Source organism: Aulonocara sp. 'chitande type north' Nkhata Bay, linkage group LG19, assembly GCF_057382095.1.
Source record: "Aulonocara sp. 'chitande type north' Nkhata Bay isolate Kocher_YH1m ecotype deep benthic linkage group LG19, A_spYH_male_GT1.1, whole genome shotgun sequence".
Lineage (NCBI taxonomy): Eukaryota > Metazoa > Chordata > Actinopteri > Cichliformes > Cichlidae > Aulonocara > Aulonocara sp. 'chitande type north' Nkhata Bay.
In genome coordinates, this window is record NC_141362.1 from 31429193 (window position 1) to 31453804 (window position 24612).

At 42.4% G+C, this 24612-nt stretch overlaps 4 protein-coding genes across 7 annotated transcripts in view; all 4 read right to left on the reverse strand.

Annotated features, from left to right (window-relative positions):
• LOC147307419 (signal-induced proliferation-associated 1-like protein 1) overlaps positions 1-8561 on the reverse strand; it is a 38763-nt gene extending 30202 nt beyond the window's left edge. Inside the window, exon 1 of one of the 2 annotated variants that reach the window (XM_086274464.1) lies at positions 8218-8561. The gene's annotated coding sequence lies outside the window, so the exon portion shown is untranslated. The remainder of the gene's footprint in view (positions 1-8217) is intronic. The other variant, XM_086274462.1, reaches the window with a different exon arrangement.
• Positions 8562-10260: 1699 nt separating this feature from the next.
• On the reverse strand, positions 10261-11644 carry gpx2 (glutathione peroxidase 2). Its single transcript, XM_086274448.1, has 2 exons — positions 11280-11644; positions 10261-10971 (listed from the first exon to the last, which is right to left on the reverse strand). Exons 1-2 carry the CDS (start codon positions 11499-11501, stop codon positions 10618-10620), a joined length of 576 nt encoding a protein of 191 aa, XP_086130574.1. The 5' UTR covers positions 11502-11644; the 3' UTR covers positions 10261-10617.
• Positions 11645-11958: 314 nt separating this feature from the next.
• LOC147307421 (ras-related protein Rab-15-like) lies at positions 11959-17886 on the reverse strand. Of its 2 annotated transcripts, XM_086274446.1 has the most exons (7): positions 17493-17886; positions 14880-14940; positions 14733-14793; positions 14577-14654; positions 14318-14407; positions 13029-13094; positions 11959-12946 (listed from the first exon to the last, which is right to left on the reverse strand). In XM_086274446.1, exons 1-7 carry the CDS (start codon positions 17614-17616, stop codon positions 12791-12793), a joined length of 636 nt encoding a protein of 211 aa, XP_086130572.1. In that variant the 5' UTR covers positions 17617-17886; the 3' UTR covers positions 11959-12790. The 2 variants fall into 2 exon arrangements, with proteins under 2 accessions (XP_086130572.1, XP_086130573.1); XM_086274447.1 differs by lacking the exon at positions 13029-13094.
• A 482-nt stretch (positions 17887-18368) lies between these two features.
• LOC147307422 (protein max-like) lies at positions 18369-24547 on the reverse strand. Of its 2 annotated transcripts, none has more exons than XM_086275234.1 (4): positions 24375-24547; positions 21211-21318; positions 19737-19860; positions 18369-19631 (listed from the first exon to the last, which is right to left on the reverse strand). In XM_086275234.1, the coding sequence occupies exons 1-4, from the start codon at positions 24408-24410 to the stop codon at positions 19447-19449; spliced, it is 453 nt and encodes a 150-aa protein (XP_086131360.1). In that variant the 5' UTR covers positions 24411-24547; the 3' UTR covers positions 18369-19446. The 2 variants fall into 2 exon arrangements, with proteins under 2 accessions (XP_086131360.1, XP_086131359.1); XM_086275233.1 differs by having other exon boundaries at positions 19737-19875.
• Positions 24548-24612: the final 65 nt, after the last annotated feature.

Consider the following 24612-nt stretch of genomic DNA (forward strand, 5'->3'; position numbering starts at 1 on the left):
AACTGTTGTTGTGATGAGGTGCAATATAAATACATATTTTCATATTATTGAACCCAAACTTTTATTTATAGCTATATCTATATAAGGCAGACATAGATGTCTATATAGAGCTAGCATCTATCTGTACATAATGAGTACTTTGGACACAGTCTAAACATCAGAAAAGTCAGCCTGCTGAAAGTCATACCAACTCTAATGTAAGACCTTTTAAAAAAGGAAGGAAAAGAAAAAACAGCTTGAGAAATGTAATTTGTCTGCCCTGCACCACACAGGAAATCTATTTAGAACCATTTCTAAAACAGTCTACCTCTCATCAACTATTCTGTCATTTCCTGCAGGTGAACAATATCTGCAATCTATATGGGAAAGTTTCCCTGCAACGTCCTGAGAGAGAAAGCTTCAGTATTCTCGACCAACTCATCTTTCAGCTTCTGCTTTTACAGACAACGACCAAAAGAAAATGAAAGGCAGTTCCTGTTGTTGTTCTAATGCATTTGAATTTAACCACAGTTTTACTTCTATTATAAAAGAAAACCTCAACTTTCCACACTGAACTGAAAAAAGAAACTGACCTGAGCAACGGGGCCAACAATGCAAAGAGAGCATTTCCCAGCAGCGGGCCTTGTTAAACACGGCTGTGACGACTGGGAGGTGTTTCTAGGGCTAGTCTGTTTACTTTATTCACCCTACAAAAGGTAAATTCCCTCTCTTAATATCTGAAGAGCAGTGAACCTATTTGTTACCAAACAAATACTCCCAGCTCAGCATGGGTCTGGCACACTCCACTCTATGTGCTCAAGTATATGTGCTGGGATGAAGCAGTTTCATCAATTGAGGATTAAAATAGAAGGATGGGAGGGCGAAGCTGCGGTATAATTAACAGTGTTGATGCAAGGAGGAGGGTTGAGAGAAGAATCTGTGGGCTTGCTGTCTATAATTGAGCCCCTTCACATGCTAAAAGACGGGGGATGGGACTCAGCCAGGGGTCCCAGCAAACACTTCCAAGCCTGCTATTACTTCATTCTTGGATCACAGGCACTTGTGAGCAAAGCAAATCAGAGTAAGCCCTTAGTGCTTCTCACAGTAACGTGCACAGATTAATTTTGACTGTTCCACTGGAGCAGCGTCTCTTCATCGTCATTTGCAGCACAACAGTGGAGCTGTATGAAAGTTTGAACTGGGATAAATACCGGGGGTCATGAGATGTCAATCAAAATGTTAAGTAGATCATGGTTTTCTGATTGAACATCACTGGACGCCCCAGGCTGCGGGCACCCAGTGGTCATATACACACTGCATGCCAGGAAACTCATGTCCTAGCTGTCCAAACACCAATAGAGTAATCAATAATATTCCTGAAAATCAACACACTTGGAAACAGAAAACACGTGAGCTACACACAGTTGTTGTTAGAAATCCCGTTTATGGCCACATTGTTCCAATTGGAAACAAACCAATCAATGTTAAAATTTTAGCCCTATGAGTTCGAGCTTAGGGCTCTCAGGATGTTGGCCAATCAGTTGGATCACATTGCTCTGTCATATGGGGTAAAAGGAGCAGCATAACCTACAAAGCACCTCCAGTGGACCTGCATAATCCTTGGCTTCTCTATTGTCTTGTGTCTGTGAGCTTCCAGATCAAATTGCATCAATGTGCTTGGACCCTGTTGTACTTCCTTGTAAGTCCATCCATTCACTTTCTTAACCACTTATCCAGCTACAGCCACAGGATCTGGAGCCCATCCCAGCTGACAATGAGAGAGAGGCAGCGTCAACCAAACAGAGTTTGCCAGACCGCCACCAGACTGACACAGACTTACAACCACCCACATCCACGCTTAAAGCCAATTTAGAATCACTAATTAACCTTTGGACTGTGGGAGGAAACCAGAGCATCCGGGGAAAGTCCACAGAGTCCAAGGACACCATGCAAATGTCCCGGAGAAAGTGTATAAGTCTGTATAAGTTCTATATTTACTGCTGCATAAAATGCAAAAAAGTTCAACTGTATTCATGAGCAAGACCAGTGGTTTGGAATGCAGGAAGGGTCAAGAGAAAGCATTTACATCTTTGCATACAACCGTGGATTAGCAGCAAGGTCAGCTAACGGCAACCTGTCACATTTTTACAGCTGAGGTGTTGATATGACAGATGCCTGCAATGTTTGGAAGTCATCCACTGCCCTGTCCTCTGCCTGATTGCACAGGTAGCAAACAAGCTGAATCACAGAGAGATGTGAAAAAGGAATCCTGATAAGATCGCCCTTACCACAGTAAAGAAAAGCGCATTTATTTATCACAAAGGCAGAAAACAATCATAGCATGGATAATGTAACAGCAACCTTGTATCTATTGCTGGAACAGACACTAACTCAACATTCAGATGCACTGAATCAGTTAGGAAAAAAGAATGAAAGCAGTGTGACACAGTCACAGCAGATACTCCGAGGGGCTGAACTCGCATTTATAGAATTATGTAGATTCATTTTAAATGGTTTGTCTGGGCATGTTGTAGCAAAGTGCTGTTAAAAGAAGCGGCGCAGTTCTTACAGTGTGATTAAGCAGGTTGGGGGAGGCTGGGACCTTGCTGAGCCAACTTGAGAAACATGACCTCCACAGCAACAGCAGAACTGACCACGGCCTATTTAAAAAGCCCACAGAGAATGTAATCTAATCTACCATAAGTTGCTCTGTGCATCCTCTTCAGTTAATTTCCCTCAGTCAAACTGATCTTTCAATCGATCAACAGCTGTTTAGCCCCTAAGCATGCCTCTGCAGCAATAAGGAAATGCACATAAACTCATTCAATTACACAAATTGATGACTGGGATGTATTGCAGCAGTACGGATTTTACCACAGACAAACATATGACGGACACAATGGGACCTTTAGCTGAGAGAGCAGTGGGTAAAAAGGAAAATACAGCCAGTCATCCTGGAGTGCCAAAGTCAAGGTGAAGGCTTGATTAATAGCCCCTTACACTGGTATCTCCTCTGAGGCCACCGCTAGTGCACAAGATGTCCACAGTTTTATAATTAGCCCTTTTAAGTTGAAAAATAAGGATTAGTTCTTGCCAGATAAGCATTTTACTAAGGTAACGGCAATGTGATGCAGTCAGTACAAAGGACATGGGTACTTCAGTACAACACAGAGACGGCAACAAAGGAAGACCTTCTTGTTGTTACTCTCACGGGAAAGCTCAGGGGATTCTCTGGGATGTCTCTCAAGAAGCCTTGCTGACTGTGCTGTCCCCTCAACGCCCTCACAGCTTGCAGGGCAGTCTAATTTCCGAACTGAAGGCAGGTATGCTTCAGTAATCAGGAGGTCAGAAATGGCAGGTAGCTTCTTGATGCACAGTTGAGCAGCTGTGAGGCTCGATGAGGACTCAAATTTCAACAACAGCAACAGCAGCAGCGTGGCAAACTTATACATGTAAACCGTTTCCAGTCATTGATTTGGGCACATGTCCAGTGCACGGCCCAGTGCACTTCCAGTCCAATTACAGTCAGGCCACAAGGTTAATCAATTCATACAGTCATTTGGACTACGATAAGTCAGCTAGTGTTGCATAACAGTGGTGCCCTGCTAAATCACACTCTGCCAAAAGAAAAAAAAAAATCACAGTGCAAACCTGCACAGCATGCTGCTCCTGCTGTACTGCACCACATTAATGGCACACTCCAGCCAGCCCTGCAACTGGAGTTTTAACCTATTATTGAGCCAGTCTTATGCAAACTGCATTTAACTACAAACAACAGCTCAGGGAGGAGGGTTTCTAATGCTTTTGTTCCCCCTGGTGCTGAAATGTACAACCCCCCCCCCCCCAAAAAAAAATAAATACAAGTAAATTAACATCTGCTTTGCTAATCACACAGTGTCAGGCACTTGTCCCAGTAATTGTTCTGTTTTGATTTTGGTGTACTGATGAAGACTGAAGCTTTGTGTGAGCCCCTCATTTGCACCTTTCACTATGTTTTTCTAGCTCCTGCTGGGCATTTGAACACATTTAGCCTTCTAGGATCTTTTGAAAGTGAGGCAGAAGTTGGACATTTAGGACACACCAAACTAAAAATTTGTCCAGTTGTATGTGTTCGCTTTGTCAATAGCAAACAAGCCACTTCTGACTTCTTCCTTATCAGTATTCTACTCGAGTGTACGTACCGTGTAAACACAAGCAAAGCAACGACTTCACCTTACCTCCTCCCAGTGCCGATAAAGACAACTGCTGAACTAAGCACCAGAGCCATTGAGGGACTGAAAGAAGTGGCCAGCGTAAGGTGACATATTCAACTTCAAGAATGTCTATCAAACATAGCACATGCCCAGCTTTCAGTTTCAGCTGAATTCTTTGAGTTGCAAAGCTAGCCTGGCCGGGTATCCAGGAATACATCAATGAAATACACAGGAAACAGGCAGTGAGAGAGGAAAGGCTGGGAAAGCAGCCATGTTTGTTATTAACCAGCTCTATCTGGCCTTTGCACCTGGAGCAACATGGAAAAAAACTATGGCCTATTTTATCAGAGAGCATACTATTGCACCCCGGTTAGACTATTTACAACATATATTTATATTTATAGAGAGAGACAGAGAGAAACTTACAGTATTTGCTCTTTATAAAATTGAGTGAGGTACTAAAAAAAAAAAAAAAACTATTACAAGACAAGTGAGTAGGACATTCTCCTGCACACTTCAGTCAGTCCACTTGAGGCTATTTATCTAAAAAGTCATCTGAACCTTACAGACTGAGCCTTTGGTCCACAGTGGTCTCATTCTTCCCTCTCAAACAAGAGCAAAACAGGGACTCACAGAGTGGAAAGAGATTCCCTGGTTCCAAAGGCAAAGGATGTGGAATTTTGGAACCATATGAGAAGAGGGGAATTTCGGTACAGGAAACAAAGCACAACACGGACTACAGCTGGTGTTGTTAAATAGAGTTCTGGGGCAAACCTTACGCAGCGTTTTGTTGTGCCAGCATTCCAGTTTTACTACACGTCACATGGTAAAAGGCTCCTGAACATAATAATACAATCGTAAACATGAACAAGAATGAGGATAAGCTGATCAGACCTGTCTACGTATTGAGATCTGTTCTGAGATCAGCCGTGGCAGAGCCCTTGCGCATTCCTGCCTGCTTCTCAGATTTCGGTCCACAGGAGGGGGGACAACGGCAGAACCTCTGCGGTTTTTGTACGTGGAATTATTTTCCAAAGCTGCCCGCATGGTCTCTGTATGAGGCTCGGGCCTGCAGCTCTGCTTGATGTTTGGATTCTTCACTGAGTCGGAGTTCTGTAATCCATTCCAGAGAGAGTGTGCAGGCCAAAAAGAGACAGTGTAGCAACTGGCAGACATGTCGAGACAATACCAAGCACGTCGCTGCTGTGTGGCAGCGGGGATAGCCTGCAGCAACACATCATCATCAGAATCCCTAGTTTTCATTATGGAACATTTCACTTTTTTTAAGTGGTTGTTTACCAATCCTTCTTCTTATTTTTTAAAAACGTTCTCATCTCTGTCCCACGTCAGACTATTTTCAGCTTGTGTGTGAGGTTCGATGGGAGCAGAAAAGGGGAATTACACAGCGTCTGATCTCGGCATGACTGTGGGTTTTGGTTTGGGTTTGAGAGTTGGAAGCAGGATGACAGAAACCAGAGAGGTCTCTTTAGTTTATGAATGCAGTGTATATTGTGACAGACCACCAAACGGAGACCAAACCCTTCAGTCAAGGTCAGAGCCCAGCCAGCTTGCAACACCTTCCACCTGTCCCACCGCTCAGCCTCCCAGGGTCAGCAATCTCCCACACCAATAATTACAGTGCGTCCAAACCGCTGCACATTTTTGCGAGGTCAGAAACTTTGCGTCAGGTGGGATGGAGAAGGGAGTGATTTCCTCTTTGTCTGGACCCATTTACTCTGTGACAGAGCTCTGAAAGGGGATTACATCATCACTATTGTGGCTTCCGAGCCCTCTGCTTTCCTCCGCCGGGTGGTATAAAGTGGACCGTCCCATCCAGACAAAGACAGAGCATTCCAACAGTTTAGCAAGCAGGAAATTCAGACCCACAGTCACACCTCATTAAAGTCAAACTCATCAACCTCTCAGTCACCAGCAAAAAAAAAAGAAAAAAAAGACACTCACTCTGAAGAATCATCAGAGGCCATGTTACCATCAGGTCATTTGACTTCTGACTATGAGCTGACTAATACCAGTCAGACACTTCACTCGTAAAAACTGAGGAAGCTTCCCCTTTCTTTTCTTTTTTCTTTTGTCAAATCTGTTACAAAAGCTTCTGTCAAATCCAGGAAAAAGTGACTCATGTAGGAGGGGGAAAAATCTGCCTTGTAACTGACATTGACCACATTGGTACACCACTTTTTATCCAGGGATGCATCTCAAGGTCTGTTTATTTTGCTGTCCAGTGAGAGGTGTGTGCGCAGGCGTCACAGTCTCAGAAATGACTTTGTGACGGTAAGAGTCACCACACCACAATGAATAGAGTTCAGTCAGTATCGACTTTAAGAGCGCTGATGCACTTTGAACCTGAGCATTAATGAAAAAATAATAATAATACTAACCTCATCTTTCTTTGTATAATATAAACAGTTAATTTAAGCATGTTATGAAGACCACTTAGCATATCTGCAGCGCATACATTCCAGAGTAACAAATTATAAATCAGCACAATGCTTCTCTTGTTGTTCCCTTTTATCTTTGCTCAAACTATTCCCTCCGAGCCAATGCACAGGAGACAATGATAACATAAGCTCAATTTAGCAACAGGAAGCATCCTTGTGCTTTCTATAAAAGACCCTACTACGAATGAAGAACACCAACAATTGTTGTGCGAGAGATGCAACACAAAGTGAAAATAGCAACACTGTCCTCCAGTAATAAAACAAGGGGAGGACTACGTATGCTGATAAGGAACGTGAGAAGCAGAGACTCTGCTAAACAAGCAGAGTTATCTATTCTGAAAGTAGTCTCATCCAAATCTTTGGGCAGATCTTATCAACTGAACTAGCCTCTCATCCCCAAATGAACCGTTACAGGCCCACACAGTGAAAGAAATAAAACAGAGCAAGTATTTTTTCCCATCCAACAAGATCATTTTCATCATCTATAATAAAAATAACAATAGAAAAAAAGCAAGAAGCAATCCAATGTATTTGCAGAAGGCAAAAAAGGGACAAAACTGAGAGTAACTAAGCAGTAAAAGTGGAAGTGAAGCTGTATGATCAGTCATGCCAGCAACAGTGGGTCAGCTAAGCTTATCAAGAATGCTAAAAATCCCAGATCCTTGCCCAAAACCAAACTACAAAGTTTCCCCTTTTTCACCTGACTCAAGTTGTCCAACTGCAATAAACAGTGCTTCTGTAACACACACTCACACACCATGATTCAGTTATGAGCAGCCACCCCTCTATTGTATTTAATTCCCTACCTGCTTACTTGTAACCGTTTCACTGTAGTTGATATTTTGTAAAACATGGCCCCCTCTGGACACAACGCTGCCCTGTGAAAGTAAACTCTGAAAGGTTAAGGTCTGTTTGTTTCTGTCAAAACAAAACTCCCAGCCCTTCATTACCAGATCTTTCCTATTCACACGCGCTGCTGCCACCACTGCACTGGTGTGCATGCCCTCTGTATTCCAAAACAGCCTATGTGAGCACAGTTGGACACAGAGGCTGGAGTGCACTCCACACATCCACATCAGGCAGAAATAAACTGATAATCTCATCAAGAATGGCACTGGATACTCAGCGTGGAGGGAGGGGGGCATGACTTGCAGAGAGCCCTGGTGGCCTAATCTATACAAGCAGATGCTGAGCCAGGGCAGGCTGTAAACAAATCTCTCAAGACAGATGTGGCAATCACCTGGTGCCTGACAAGCCTTCTCGTGTGGCAACAACGCGGGATACGCCACCTCGGAATTTTTTTTCCGGGTGGTGACAGACGTATATCCTCCAGTATGTGGCTTGAACGATGCCACCTGTGAATCGCAGAGAACAATGCCCTTGACATACACGGCGACGCAGCAGATATGTTTTGACAGCCACCCTGATAGCCTCACCACGCCAGCCCCATTAGTTCTGATAACAATAATAACACTGCGCACTGGCTTTCCCCCTGCACCTTCACACGGCACGAGGATGTGCTTTGTCCTCCTCACACAGATGTTGGGTGCAGGCACCCCCGCGCATGACTTCGTAACGCCACTCACCTTTTCTCATAGTGGTTGTCACACAACACGAAGCAGTCTTGCTTTTCTTTCCTCTCCCCCTTTTGTTTCAACTCGTAACAAGGTGCTCCAAGTCCGAGACACAAACTACGCAGCAGCTCTGTTGGCTGCCCTCGCGGGGGGGGGGGGGGGACACACACAAAAAAAACGTGCTGGCTCCGGTTCAGACCGAGGACGGCCCGACGTCTTCCTCTGAACGGCAACTTGGAAGTTTGATAGAAAGTTACGGCTTTGCCTCGCTGCGGTATGCAGCTGCTGGAGGGATGAGATCATTCAGGCAGCCTCCCCTCTCCCTCTCTCTCCCTCTCCCTCTCTTTTCTGCCCCGGAGTCTCGCGAGAAGGCTTAGCGGGGGGAAAAGCAAACGTTGCCGTGGCAACAGTGCTCACCTGTAGTGAGTGGATGGTCAGAGGGGAAACGAAGAAGTCTCACTCTGCTTCAAGTGACCCCAGGTTAAAAAGTACGCAGTTTATTCAATAGCAGATGAAACTTGTCATGTTTTAGCCCAAAGCTCTTTAAGCTCGCTCCAGTCACACCGCTCGTGCATGTTTACTGCTGCGGAGTTTAATGTGAAACAGACAGTTAAGGCCATTAGGTTTGACCTTTGAACCATTATCTAAATCGACTTCAGTTTCAATTGTTTCAAATCATCAGTCAAATCTGATTGGTTAAACAAAAAGCCCTTTTGAGTTTATGACGTATCCACGTTGCAAACGGTGTATTGCGACCTACAGCCCACTGTTGCAGGGTCAGTGTGCAATTTTAAAAGCATTTCATTGAATTGGAAAGCTATAGGAGTCCATATTTTTCTTAGTGTGTTCAGAGCTTTTACTAAAGCTGTCTTTAAACGAACTTTTAGAGTCGGAAGCGAATTGATGGATGGATGGAGGGAGAGTGAGTCACCTGTTGAAAATAACTGATCTTTGGTGATATTTTTCTGCAAGCTGTGAGTAGATGGGAGCAGTGTAGAGGGTTTAAGGAGAGGCCCCTTGCGCTGCTCCTCTTGCTTCTCCCCAACGGGCGTGAAGCTTTTCCTTGCAGTCACACTGAGGGAAATCAAATGCCCTGGCGCATCACGACAGCATGGATATGTAAATATAATATGCAACGAGACTAAGTATTACTACAATAACCACAGCCACTATAAGTGGAAGTAAAACCCGTGAAAAGTATCACTTTAGTGCAGAAACGGCCCTAACCAATCTGGCGCCCTAGGCAAGATTTTAGGTGGCGCCCCCCTACATCAGCAGTGTAGTGTAATGTTGTAACAAATAATATTTCTATTAAATAAGCTTTACTTTGCATTTTAATTAACGTGGGATTATTTTTTGTATTTAGAAATAATAGTACCAACTTTTCTTTTTTTTTTCAACATTTGTGGCACTGGCGTGGCGCCCCCTGATGGACGGCGCCCTTAGCATTTGCCTATACGGCCTATGCCACGGGCCGGCCCTGCTTTAGTGTTTCTAAATGTACCCACCTGCCATGAGGTCGCCGTGTGGCCTGTTGTGCTGACGTAGATGTCAGCATATGTGCACAAAGCCCTGCGCGAACCTGCAAAGCAGGCCTTGCAAACAGTGCAGACTTTGCATAAAAAGCTAAAGCTGCATGGCAGGTCATAACACAGGTAACGAGGTCACTGTTTACCCTACATGGATGACTTTGGGTTTGTCTTAAGGTGTCACTGTAGTGATAAAGCATTCATGTAGCTGCATGGTTTCAGCATGTTTTTACTTTAAAAATGTAGGTCTGGAAAATTAGTGTGGGAGGCTCTGAGATAATTTTAAAAAGGGATTCATCGGGCAAGAGGAAGCATAATTAGAAGATTGCGCTGTGAATTTTTTGAAAGGCTGTTTCAAATAATTCCACATCCTCCCCACTGTATTTAAAGCTTCATTATTATGCCTACTCCAGCTCTATTTTGGTCGTGCTTACATCAGTGGAGCGCATCTTTATGTTTATATATGGTCCAATTAAAAATCACACCTCAGTGGGAGACGAATTTGGTTTGAAGGTTTTATTCCAGTGCAAACATTATGTGTGTGTGATGAATGTTAATTCACGAGAGAAGTTTAGGATTAAATCAGCAGCACCATCTGCTGGACGAACAGGAAAAGAACAAGAAACAAAAGGATGTGATAAAAAAAACAAAAAAACAAAACATCAAAGTGATCATTTGCCTCATGCATAATGTACATATGTGTAAACTTTTAACTACACTGTTCATTCATCCACAACTGTTAAGCACTTATAAGGCTTCCGATGATATTCCCTTATTCTGTTTTAGAACATCACCCTCATTTAATAAGACTCAACGGTGTGGAGGACAGCATGACAGCTTTGAGAGTTATGGATGAGAAGTCATTAAGAGATGGAGGCTATTCTTAGGTCTTAGTTAATCTTAGCAGTCTTTGAATGTCAGGCTCTATGTCAATGGTGGGGAATTTTTTGCTGTATCGCTTAAAGGGTTCTCCCTCTGGCCCAATGAGGAATTTCTCAAAGTTCCAGGAGATATCCGTCCTGCTGATGGGGCTCCAAACCAGAAATTTGGGGTCCTGAATGAGAGAATTTGGGTCGTCATCGGGATAGGGGAGTTTGTCTTTCAGATAGGCAAAAACTGGGTGGGTATTTGTTCCATTGACGTCACACTTCTCGAAGATGGTAAAGATGGGCTTGAAGCCTCCACCTGGACGCACGTGCTGCAGTGAATTCAGGATTTCACCATTGGTGCAGTTCTCCTGCAGAGCACAAGCATTCATTGGTTTCACTATGATAGCGAAGATGATTAAAATCCTACTTCAGTATCAAACCATCAGTACCAGATACAGTTTGCACACTATTAAATGATGCAATTCCTGTAACTTGCTTTAGGAAAGAGGAAATACACTAATGCCAATAATACAAGTCAGACTTTAACTCAAACCAGACCCAGGTAGGATTGGGAAAAGGAAAATGTCTGTGACAACAACAATAACACAGAACTGGTACATTAAGTAATACATTTGAGAGGTTTTTAAGTGACTTCAAACTCTGCTGCTGAACTCACCTGATAGCCAAACTGATTGCAAGGAAAACCCAGGACCACCAGCCGATGGGGGTACTTGCTCTGCAGCTGGTTGAGCTCGCTGAAGTCCCGGGTGGTGGTTCCTCAGAGCGAGGCCACATTCTCTATGAGGACCACCCGTCCTCTGAAGACGTTGAAGTCCACAGAGTCTCCCTCCAGCGTGGTGGCCCTCAGGTCGTAGAAAGTCTTCGCGATGAACGTCATCTCGTCCTCTGGTTCTGCCACAGTGGAGGCAGAGGGGATCTCGAGCTGCCTGTATCCAAGCGCTTGGTCACCTGATTCATTTAGGGCAGAAAGTTGCCTTTGACAAGGATCAAATGGCCCTGCGGGAAAGTGATCTCCATCTGCCATCCTATACTCTGAAGAAGTCCGAAATAGATTAACGTAACTAATTGTCTTCTTATCAGGATTTTTAAAGTTTTATCAAGTAAACTGACTTTCTTGAAGTGAATGTAATTATATTCTCAAAGAGTGTTTTAGGGATAAAACTTGCACGTACTTCCTACTTTACGGCATCTCTGTAACATGTATCAGTTTTCTCTGTCATCAAAAATTTAACATGATCCCCCGTCTTTCACGGAGGGTGATTAAAAATGAATGAATCTGTCTGAACTCTTTCAGGACTTCACTCCTTGCATTCTAATGTAATGACTCAGCAAGGTCCCGACACATCTCATTAGCTTTAATATGAAAACTTTAATTTATTAACCCGTACAGTGGTTTTGTTATTTTTTTTGTAACAACCTGCACATATCATTTAAAAAAAATTACATACAAGTGGCAACTTGGCAGAGCCTGAGTACATTACTTCAAAGAGCGGTAACACTCCTTTAGCACACAATGCCAATCACATTTGTAACGCAAATGCACACATTCGTGATGATAATGCATGAGCAAGCATTCAAGGTCTTCAAACATGGCACGACAGAGTCTCCGTCAAAGGAGGATAGTAAATTATGTAAATAACTCCACCCCTGCTGGGTTTGAATTTCAAGGTGTAAATAATTCAGCTCTGTCCTCCGGCTTCTTCGTCATTGCCTCCATCCTCTTCCTCCGCCCTCCTCAAATAAACGATTGTTGATTTGAATCCACAATTCATCTACAGCACCAACCAAATTATTCAATTTTTAAAAAATATATATGAACAAAATATGAAGAACAAGTGACGAAGCAGCTGCTCGGTGCAAACCTGTATTTTAAAGGAGGAAATTGTGGGTATGGATAGTTTTATTACACAAAACCGTGTTCTCCGGGAACCTCAGCAGCTTTAAGATTCAGCGATCATGGAACAAAATTGGCCCTCTGCTGGTAGCTGCTTCTAAATGCATTTAACACAGTGTGATAAAAAAAAAAAAAACTTGCAAAAAGTGAAACCCATTCATTAAACCCCTGGGCCAACAAGTCACAGCATCCACAAAGAGGGCAGAGGGGGACCGAATCAAGTCAGAGCGCCTTCAACTATAAGCTGTGGCACCATGATGGCCATCTTGTTTCTAACAGGTGCAGCTCCTCTGAGGAAGGTGAGGGACTGTGCTCTCTTTGTCTTCCTCCAGACCTGCCTTATCCAGATAGCTGTCCAGAGATCCCAACAGGTTGTCCACGTCCCTCTTGTGAGCCTGTAGCACGAGTTCTGTCAGACGTTCGAATGACTGGAGGAAGAAGGAAGAAAGAAAACAAAAGAATGCGGCGGGGAATTACCCAGAAAAAAATGTTGCCAAGAAAATCCACTACCTCACTGATGTTGATATTCTTGGAGGCACTGGTTTCAAAGAACTCCATCCCATAGGATCCTGCTAACTACAGACAATTGAAGCGCATATTTTTAGAAATAATAAAACTATTTTATACCTTTTTTCTCCAAAACTATATAAATATAATTTTAAAAAATCAATTAAATGCAAAGGCGATACTCTGGCACAATAATACTGATTAAACAGCACAGGGTGTCAACAGTGTGAAGATTTATACATATTATGCACTTGCATGGATGTAGGTGTATCCTTCAGGCTTTGCTGTGTGCTGTGTTAATATTATAACATGCAGTAAGAGGTTTATAAAAAGTTTATCTTATTTAGCGATATGATTTTTAAAAAGATTTCACTAAATGTTTTAAACGTGGGAGGAAGCGTTTGTCTGTCTCAGCCTAACCAGTTGAACAGTATTCTATTTTAAGAGACATGCTGGTATCAGCCATTAGTTTTTGGAAGCTGGGACTTTGATAGTAGTGCCTCTAAAAGCCTTTTCTCCCTGAAATAAGTTATGCCAGAACCATATTGCATATTTTCTCAATAAAAGTTCTTCTCAAATATGCAAAAGTGTTTTTTTAAAACCTCAAAAATAAAGTCAACATTATTCCCAACATGAGAGCAGCGACTGAGTCTAGTATAACTGAATATTTTGTAGTATTTAGTATCTAGATGGTCCTGGTCTGTGTGAAGAGCTCGGAGGAACGTTCATTCTGATGAATGACATTTGGCTGTAATTCATCGTCTAATTTAACAGGGTCAGAAAGAGTTCATATTGGTGTTTCTACAACATGAACAACTACTCATCACACACATGATCTGTACAACCGTCCGGATTTTATTTGGGAGTGTTTTCAAGTCTTCACCGTGTCTTTGTGGTAAAAAGGCCTGAGGCTGTCTGAGCAATAGAAACAACTAAGAGCCTGCCAGCACAGAGATAGTTGTGCGCACACTTCTCGAATCGAGCTGCCAAGTTGCCCGACAGACAGGTTGAATTTGTATGCAGTGTGTGGATTGTTTGTGTAGACTGTGTTTCGAGCTGATCTGGCAGCTTAAGTGACATTTATGAAACACACAAAGCTTTCCAGCGCAGGTATTACAGTAATCACCATCAAGTTTAAGGAAGTTTAATGGAAGAAACTGGAGGCCACCAGGAGACTGACTTACAATATGGGAGTCTGTATATTATGATGTTGAGTACTTAAAACACAATCTCCAAATTAAAATCAATAATATACTAATTAAAGCACAGCGGAAAATAAGGCTCAATCAAACCTTGGTTCCTTGGTTCTTTGACACTTCCCTCCTGAGTGAATCATCACATTTGTTTCCTACCAATATGGTCTCCATTTTTTGGGTAGTATACTAGAAGAAAACAACAAAAACTGAAGTCAAGCACAGGGATAGTGGACTTCATCATCCTGTCAGTCACTCTAAGCCACTGATTGTTTAGCAAGCAGCTAAAGTTCAGTCAGCCAGAACACAAATACTGGACAGCTGCGAAGGGCAGCGAACAGAGTGCTTATTGCCTTACTTCATCCACATCACTGACCCACTTGGCTATGTGCTTAAAGGACAGCTTGTCTGTGACGTCGTAGACAAAGATGACACCCTGCATAAAAAGTGGAAAGAGGACTAAGGAATCAAAGCTGCGTTACAGAAATCTAAGTTTACTCTTGGCTGCTCATACTTGCGCCCTCCTGTAGTACTGTTTGGTGATGGTCTGATAGCGCTCCTGACCAGCTGTGTCCCTGCATGGAGGACCAAACACATATCAGCAAAAGGGAATCACCCATGGCAGCAAGTGTGAATGCAATGAAAGAAAAATGTCACTTACCATATCTGTACTCGCACCTTGGTTCCATCTACCTCCAGTGTTTTCATCTTAAAATCAATTCCTGACCAAAACAAAGAAAATGCAAATACAGATGTAAGCTGGGATGCAACCTCCAAAAATACAATCACAAACTGCCAACAAATGTCCCTGAGGTTCATTGAGGATTCCTCGGAGATACAGTTATCTAAACAGGTGTAAACGACACTGAGGGATTTCTGTGCTAGGAGACAGAATAAAGGTTTGCAACGTAACTTTGCTGGTTTCTATTCAACTAGTTCTTTTAATCTACTTCTTATTTAGTTTTCATCATGCTAGCAAAGCCAAAATCCACTCAAAGACAAACATTTCTGATCCTACACTATGTACAGTCATGTTAAAGACTCTCTGCAGTCCTGTGAGGAAGTGTACTCAGATGTACTTAACTGATCATCAACAAGTGTCATCACATCTATAAAGCCAGAAGTTATGAAAGGTTTGCTGATCTGTCGCATATCCCAGAAGTAGACATCACAGTAAGTTTAACCCAAGTTCAGTGGCAGAAAATGGCAAAAAAAAAAACAAAAAAAAAACAACAACCCTGGAGCTACATCTCAGACCCTAAATGGTAAATGGCCTGTATTTATATAGCGCTTTACTAGTCCCTAAGGACCCCAAAGCACTTTACATATCCAGTCATCCACACATCCACACACTGGTGATGGCAGCTACATTGTAGCCACAGCCACCCTGGGGCGCACTGACAGAGGCGAGGCTGCCGGACACTGGCGCCACCGGGCCCTCTGACCACCACCAGTAGGCAACGGGTGAAGTGTCTCGCCCAAGGACACAACGACCGAGACTGTCCAAGCCGGGGCTCGAACCGGCAACCTTCCGATTACAAGGTGAACTCCCAACTCTTGAGCCACGATCGCCTACATGCCTAAATTAGCATCCGTCCTAGGGCCAGTTTGGAATCACCAAACTTTTGGACTGTGGGGGGGAGGCAAAGAACCTGGAAGGAACCCCTGCAGGAACAGAGAGACCAACCAGCCAGTAGCTTTGAACACAGGACATTCTTGCTGTAAGAGGCAGCAAGAACCCAGATCGTACTAACCATCACACCTCCAATGTCTTTTGGACAAACCAGACCAAGGTGGAGATGTTTGGCCATGATGCACAGCACTACATTTGGCAAATTCAATAGTTTCTGTTATAGTCCAATGTGCCAATAAGCCATGACACTACAACTATGACGACTATACTACTGTCGATATATCTTGCAAGAAAAGATTAATGAAAAGACTGAAGAGATCCTTTCATTTGGCTCCTGTGATGGATATTTATAAGATTTTTTAACACTAGTGGCATGATTGAAGTTAGAATAGGAAAGAAGTAGAGCAGGAAAAAAAGGAAACGTGTGATTCTGATCAATTGGACAACTTGGAATCTGTTCTCTGTTTCCTTCCATATTTGGCTCTGTTACATTTAACATTAAACCCTGAACAGTTTTTGTTTTTTTCTTTCCGTTACGCTGCCACCACACTTTGTGGAATCAATAAACTCTGTGTAATCCAATCCCAACATTGTGCTCATAAAAAAGTTTTCTGTCAGGCATTTCATATGATCATTGACCATAAATACATTTTTGTTGGCGATGCAGCTTCCTAGCCCAGTTTGAGTGAAACGAAGAGGTGCTACTGAATCTGAAAATGCACCTACTTTACATAACAATCAAATCCCAATCTCACTGTTTTCAGTGTCTGTGAATGAGCTCCTCCTGTAGCCCGTTTCTGTCTCGCCCTAAGGATGGCTTTCCTCTTTTTGCAATTGTTCACTTTTATCATGTAAGAATCTGCGTTTATGTAATATATGCAAAGCTGTCCATTCATCCTGCATATCGGTATCCTTTTGTTCCAGCGCTTCTTTCACTGCCTGATGCAGATCTAAAGGCACGGCTGGTGATTTTCTTTTAGCAATGATTTCATCATCAGACACTATTCCAAATATCCAAATCCCATGTAAAGCCTTTCCACTCTGCATTTTCTGGTGTGACTTGACCCTGATTATGCTCCACAGTCTAACAGGTAAACAGGGCCTACCACATTTTGTTCCAACTCATTAGTATGTGACACAATCAGGAAAAGTGGCAGTACTGATATGAAGCACTAATGGCCTCATCAATCCGCAAGTTCCAATCAAGGGGGGAAAGATATAAGATAGCATATCAAATAATTTGAGAGCAGAAGAAATAGTCGTCTCCCTTCCCATTTCCAGTACGCTCGTGACAGAGACGTAATTTATCAGACCTCTTCTACGTGTCTAACCTTTAATTAAGCAAAAACATTCCATCTTATACTTTCATTGTGCTTTAGCGTGGGCAACAGAAAGCCTTCTAGGCAAACTTTCCCATGTGAGGCTGTTTGAACTTGAGGCCCTTTAATCCTATAAGTAGGCCCACTTTTATATTCTGAACAAATGGGAAAGCTAAAATAAAATGCTCTGAATGTTAAAACCCTGCATCTACATTCATCCAGGGAAAAGAATTTCCCGGTGTTTAACTGGTTCAACCTGTGGGGGAAAAAACTGATATGAGTTTTGGAGAAAGCTTCACTGAAAACCTGTTGGATGGCTTACCGATGGTGGAAATGTGTGCAGTGTCAAAGTCACTTTCCGTGAACCGGCGCAACATGCAAGTCTTCCCAACCCCCGAGTCTCCGAGCATGAGCAGCCGGAACAAGAAGTCGTACTGTTTAGCCATGACCCAAAACTAAGCGATGATGAAAAAACATGCCTGTCTGATGCGGCGCTTGAAACTGGCTGCTTGTCCTCTGCTTGGGTGATGCGTTCAAGGCCCCTCGGAAACTTTCACGCTGAACTCAAAGAGCGCCACTTGATGCACTTTACAAAGTCAGATGTCTTGGAACGTTTTTCTAACATTTTTGTGGTTCGTCGTGTGCTTTACTATCACCTTCAAATATTTCAGTAGTACTTCACCATCCTACATGTCGTTCTTGGTTACGCCTGCAATTTCCTACGGCACTGGAAAGCAGCACACAACCTGCGTCTTTGAACGTTGTTTCCTGTAGAGGGAGCGTCAGGACACATCACACTGGCCCAAGTCTAAATTCAATATTTAAACAATGATTGATGTCATTTTATGTCGCAAATAAAAGTTTATATGTTCCTCGATGCTCATATTTTCTACTTTATCTCTAAATATGAGTGAAAAGACAAACACATATATCTCCGTGTGTAGCCAATCCAGTCCTTGTGATCTAGGAACATTTAAGGGTTTATTTCTACCAAAGTTTCAACAAATCCTTCTTATCATTTACCTTAATTCCATCAGCAAATTCTGATTCTCAAATCCTATTAAACCTGCCAGATTATTGAATTAACTGGCTCTTTAACTAAACCTGCATTTAACACCAAAAAAAGGATGCTGTTGGGGATGCCTAATGTGCAAAAATCAGGCTATTTTTTTTACATTAAAAACACAGGAGTCACAAATTCATCCAAAATGGATAAAATAGTTTATTTATAGTTTCATAATAAAGGTATGCCTTATCTTGCAAGACAACCGTTGGCAGTATGTACAACATACCTGTAATTTCCATGGAATGGAACAAACAAATCTTATAAGGTACACACTAATTTATCTCTGCAAAAAAAAAGAGAAACATTCCCAGCACAGGCAAATCAAAGGGAAGGCTTTTCTTTGCAGAAACGACACCATTTAAGAGTATACAGTGTTATATACCACACACTGAAAAGGAACTTCCATCGACAAAAATAAAGGACAATGCCTTTAACTGCATTGTGCAACATTCAATATCAATGAGGGGATTTTTTAACCACAATTTATTTAAAAATATTAAAAATAGAGGAAAATAAATAGCTGAAACTTTGAAATATCAAGCCAAACATAATGGGAGTTCAGACATCAGATTATATAGGTATATAGATATAAGGGTAAGAAATTCTTCTTGGTGCATGACTATAAATAGAGGGATTTCTTTGATTACACAACATTTCAAAAGACAAAACTTTTAGCCAACTACACAGAATAAGGAGGGCTGCATTTTGCATAACAGACAGGGTTTGTTTTTCCAAAAGCAACTTCACATTCTTTTCTGGAAAAATATTAATAGTATTATTATTAAAAGGTAAGGTATTCCTACCCTTACCGTTTGTCAAAAGTCTCACACCTCCACCGGATTGGAGAGGTTGACCAAAACAACCAATAGGGAAAGGTTATTTTTGTAGCTTTACTCAAGTCTTGTCATCTCCACATATATGAATGGTTATTATGAGGTCTGAAAGGCATAAAGTCCTTCAAATCTGCAGAGCTGCCTCAATTTGGGGATTTTTAACTTTGTTGCTGGGCCACGAAAGGAGTGACAGGATGCTTGCCAGAAGGATAAAAGAAGGTAGAAGCGTTTTATACATAATAGCACCTCTCTCACACACGATCTCCACCTCGTCTCCTGGGCTAGCGCAAGAAGGCAGGGCTCAGTGCGGACAGGCAAGAGGAGCTGGGGCTGGTGGGTAAAAAGAGTCTGTCTAAGGAGCCGGGGTCCACCCAAATCTAGCTTAGCTCCAGGCGCAGCTTCTTCCTGTTTGGTGTCTCGTCTGATTCTGATTCAGAGCTGGAGTCGGACCCACCATCAAAAGCGGACACGGCGCTCCCTTTGCGGTTTGTGTACAAGCTGCTATCGGAAGAGTAGTTGGTCTGGAGCTGAGTGTTCCCCTTGGCCTTCTCAAGTGCACGAACTGCAAGTCGTACACAAAGATAGAAACAAACGTTGTTTACGGCATCTGAGATTGAATCCACGTGACAAAAATGTGCGATACTTATTTAACAAGAGCACCGCTTACCCTGCTGCTCCAGCAGTGCATTCTGCTTCTTTAGATCGTCAATATCTTGCTGGTGGGTGTGGTTTTTTCGTCTCATGTACTGGATGTACTCCGTGGCTTTGTCTAGAATCTGTGCTCGGGAAGCCTGTTTAACAGAATTCTGTGAGGCCCGTGTGAAAAAGCAGCCAATAAAGTGCATGAATCTGTTATACACAGTTCAGAGTGTGTTGCAATTTAATCTGGATTCAAATAAGAAGTTAACAAGAACTATTCCAGGAGTCAGCGACCTCGGGCAGATGGGTCAACGCTTGTTTTGTAGTACTGTATTAAACCAACAGCGCAGGCTGACCACAAATGTTGATGCCACAACTTTGCAGCAATGCAAACTTGAGCAACAGCGACTGTGTTTGTTAGAAATATGCAGTGTTAACACAGTATACAGATTACTAACCAGACTGAAAATCAGTGGCAGTGGGCAGTGATCAATTCAAATTAGAAATTTCTGGTCTAAATCATCTTCAGTATTAATCTGAGGTAAAAGAGTGAGTGGCTGCAGCAATCCGTAAAGGCTCTGTCATTATTTGGACCTGCATTTCAGTCAGGATAGAAAACAACGCAATTACAACTCTCGGTCGTGGATTGGCCTCCCCACAGGCTGGACCTCAACATTATTGAAGCAGTGTTGGATCATCGTGACAGCAAATGTAACAAAAGAAAGCCAACATCCAGAGAAGAGCTTTCAATGAACTATTCCTGAAGACTACTATAAGAAAGCTGCCTAAGAGAGTTCAGGCTGTGCTGAAGAATAAAAGCCGTCATACCACATAGTGATTTTCAAGCTCATTAAAACTGTACAGACTCTGTTTTTAACTTACATACTGTACTTTCATGTATGTTTGCACGTGTTTCGACAGAATTTCCCATTTTCCTAGCAAAATATAAAGAAATGAGGGGTGGCTTTTAGATTTGCATAGCACTGCATATCTATTAACTCCAGGTTGAGCATTATCAGCTTCAGTTTCACTTGTGATGGCAGACCAGCGCAGGTACAAGTTAAAAGCAAACGAAGATAAAGCAGCTGGGATTCAACACAGTACTACAAATCAGGCTTAACAGAGGAGAAAATGATCTCATCTCCATGTTGACACAACAACTGTACGTTAACTGCCTTTTGAACTTGAATAGTATTAAATATGAAATGGACAGCATAAGCAGAAACATCACTCTTCATCCAGCATTTATTTGGCAAAGCTGCCAGAGTTTACAGAGCTGCTTGCTTTGACAGCAGTGTCTACAAGCTTGTTAAAATCCACCAACGAGATGAATGATCTTGTGAATCATTATCAGACACGTCGTTAATATTTGGCGAGGCATCTGTTTCTACAAATAACAATTTCCTCCTTCCTCTAGGCATGACGGAGAGATGACGAGCATAGATCTGGATTCTGGGGCACAATATGAATGGTCTATGGCAATATATAGATAGTTTCCTCACCTTCTCCCCTTGTAGTGCAGGCACAGAGTCTCGTAAACTGTGAAAGCTGTCTTTAATGTGGTCCCTGCGTTTACGCTCCAGCGCATTGTGATGTGCTCGCTTGTCTGCCTGCAAAGGGGAGAGAGAAAGTTTAGGTCATTTACAAAAAAACTACATACGTCCGCTTCTTTAACATACAGACACTTCACCCGTTGCCTACTGGTGGTGGTCAGAGGGCCCGGTGGCGCCAGTGTCCGGCAGCCTCGCCTCTGTCAGTGCGCCCCAGGGTGGCTGTGGCTACAATGTAGCTGCCATCACCAGTGTGTGAATGTGTGTGTGAATGGGTGGATGACTGGATATGTAAAGCGCTTTGGGGTCCTTAGGGACTAGTAAAGCGCTATATAAATACAGGCCATTTACCAGGCCATACAGAAGTGATTTAAACTGCAGTAAGAGAAGGCCTCATCTTTAGACGGTTATTGCGTGTATCTGGGTTAATATCAATATATGCACACAAGCAGGAACCTGTGCTGGAAGTATTTACAAGGACACGATATGTTTGCTTTCAGGGTTGCACCAGCAAATCTTAGTCGTAACTAAAATTCAACATTAACTCAGTCTCAACTCTTCCTTTGCCTTTTTTTCTTAACACGGACTGGATGATAGATAAAAAATCCAATTTTTTGTCTTAAAACAAGGTGTTCCTTGTTTCGTGAGTCACTAAGAGTCATGTAAGATCCGTTTGTGGTTAATAACTAGCTTTTAAATGTAGTGATTACAAATATGTGTGAAAATTTTCCAAATGAAGAGATGGGGAGAACATGCAAACTCTATATGGAAAGGCTGCGGCTAGATTTGCACCCAGGACCTGTGCGTGTTCTCCCCATTTCTCTGTGAATGTGAGCGCGAATGGTTGTCTGGCTGTCTGTGTTGGCGCTGCAAAAGACTGCCAGTCTGTACCCCACCTCTTGCCCTATGGCAGCTAGAATAGGCTCCAGCTCCCCCATCCACAACCCAGAACTGGACAGACGGGATGTAGATCAGGTAAATCCAAATATTGGTATGGTATTATTGTAGCTTTTTGCTCTTCTTTAAATTAACCTCATTCTTATTTTTTAGGGGTTTTTTTCTCACTGTTGTATATATTTGATAAAAGATGTCTCTCACTAAGTGAGGGTTTTACTTTAACTATTAACTCACTAACTGTACTATTTCTATTCTGTATCCTGTCGCTGGACTTTGTCTTGTGAGATCAATAGAGTGTGTATCGATCTATCTATCTGGGCGGCCGTGGTTCAGGGGTTGGGAAGCTCATCTTGTAACCGCAAAGTTACCGATTTGATCCCCAGCTCACTCTGTTCTGATCGTTGTGTCCTTGGGCAAGACACTTCACCTACCACCTACTGGTGTTGGCCAGAGGGGCCGATGGCGCGATATGGCAGCCTCGCTTCTGTCAGTCTGCCCCAGGGCAGCTGTGGCTACAACTGTAGCTGCCTCCACCAGTGTGTGGATGTGAGAGTGAATGAATAGTGGCATTGTAAAGCGCTTTGAGGGTCTCGAAAAGCGCTATATAAATCCAATCTATTATTATCTATCTATATCTCACTCATTACAACATGTTGCTAGGCCAGATATTAAAGTTAGTATAAAACGGATCATTTTTAATTTAGGTACTGGCAGAGATTAGAAGGAACATTTTACTTTCATTTTCTTTGTTTATGTAAGAGCAACACTACATGTCAATGGATATCAACGTAAAAATGTAGATTCAAACATGGCAGATTTGACTAAAACTGCTAATATCTCGTGAACACATCATGTAAAACTACACAAAATGCAAAAGACAAACATATACATCAAAACAAACATAAACAAAAGACAAATACAAACAATCTGCCTCACAAAGTTAAAGCTCATCACTTGAAATATGGATGTGAAATTTGAGCCTTTGCTGAAAACTGTTTTTAGGAAGCATTTCTAAACTTAATGGCTCAGTAGCGTTAGATGCACGGCACAATGAGAGCTTATGAAGCCTTACAGTAAATGTATAGGTGGCTCTAATAGGATCTACACTAGAGTTGGAATCCATAGTTCTGAGAAATATGTGGCCATATTTAGGTCATGTTCTCAGATTCATGCTCAATTAAAACACCACATCGCACTTTGGGGTGGGAAAATGCAACTGCTTATTGCAACACGAGGAATTCAAACCTGCACGCACAGTGGGCGTACTGATACATTGGCAGAGTGGTTAGTTGTAATGCAACTACAGCGCTGGATTTTTAGCAAGAAACCACAATTTAACAGGTAACAAGGGCTTGCAGAGAAATACTGAATAAATCGCCGGGCTTATAATCAAGAAAACACAATAACATGACATGAATTCAGTTGTACGATAGGAGAACATCGAGTACTGTATTCTCATTGAGCCTCGGTTTGCTGTATTAAATGTGTGTGCATCATAGCCTGACTTAAATCACACGTCAGAGCTAAAGATACAACCAACCACGACATTTCAACCAGCTAGCTGTCAAGTATGCTAACTATATCTAGGTAGACGTGAAGGGATTACCCTTTTATGCAACGAATAAACAAGGGCTGCATTTAGCATCTAAACTAAATAAATAGTAAAAGCATGCGTGGTATAGCCGACAGAACCGTGTTATATTTCTGAAAGGAACATTATGTCCAAGCAAGCCGTCAGTTCACCTCTCAGAAGAGCTGACCTTGTGTCCTGGAAGAGCTTAACTGCTGTTTATGATTGGTTTTATTTATGTTTTTTTTTTTTCCATATTTGCAGTTTTAACACAGCGTTTTATTTCAAGTTTTATTGATCACGTGACAGCAGGAATACGGTCCACCAGAAAGAGTGATTTAAGTTATAAGAGCATAAAACAGCCCTCTTTATTTTGCTGAGCTGCCCCAAATAAACGACAAATGTCGTAGCGAGGCTACCCAACTTATTCACCAGTTCCGTGTGCGACTTTCATTTGAAAGCCAGCAATTAAGAGCTCAAACGCCCCCCCTAACAGCTATCTCCATACAGGCTTCAAAACCTAGTGCTAGCCCAGAGAAACCCCCGCTAACTAGCTAGCACAATCAAATAGCATATTTTGAGAGGAATGTGAGTTACTGTGTAGCTAACAAACTGGCTAGCTACTTCTAGAAGAAACAAAAAGACATACATCGCTGTCGACTTCGATGTCATCGTTTTCGCTCATTCTTCGATTTAAAAAAAGGTATGAGGGGGGAAAAGAAATAGAAAGTATAGCAAAAGCTGGAAGCAGATAATTAAACCAAGCACGGAACTCTGCTACGGCAGAGACATGACAACCAACCGCTTCTCCACACGTGATTCGCCTACACACATGCACGGGGAAAACATCTACAGCGCAGGCGCAGTAAAGCAAAGGCCTATGGTAA

Bases quoted from the DNA above. Each gene is read 5' to 3' on its own strand.
- LOC147307421 (XM_086274446.1), bottom strand. From the start codon at position 17,616: ATGGCTAAACAGTACGACTTCTTGTTCCGGCTGCTCATGCTCGGAGAC. The intron at 14,794-14,879 runs GTAAGTGACATT...TCCTCCATGCAG, and splicing joins AAGGTGCGAGTACAGATATG to GGACACAGCTGGTCAGGAGC. The intron at 12,947-13,028 runs GTAGTGGATTTT...TTCTTCCTCCAG, and splicing joins AGAATATCAACATCAGTGAG to TCATTCGAACGTCTGACAGA.
- LOC147307422 (XM_086275233.1), bottom strand. From the start codon at position 24,410: ATGAGCGAAAACGATGACATCGAAGTCGACAGCGAT. The intron at 21,319-24,374 runs GTATGTCTTTTT...TCCCCTTTGCAG, and splicing joins ACATCGAAGTCGACAGCGAT to GCAGACAAGCGAGCACATCA. The intron at 19,876-21,210 runs GTGAGGAAACTA...CGGGCCTCACAG, and splicing joins CTGCACTACAAGGGGAGAAG to AATTCTGTTAAACAGGCTTC.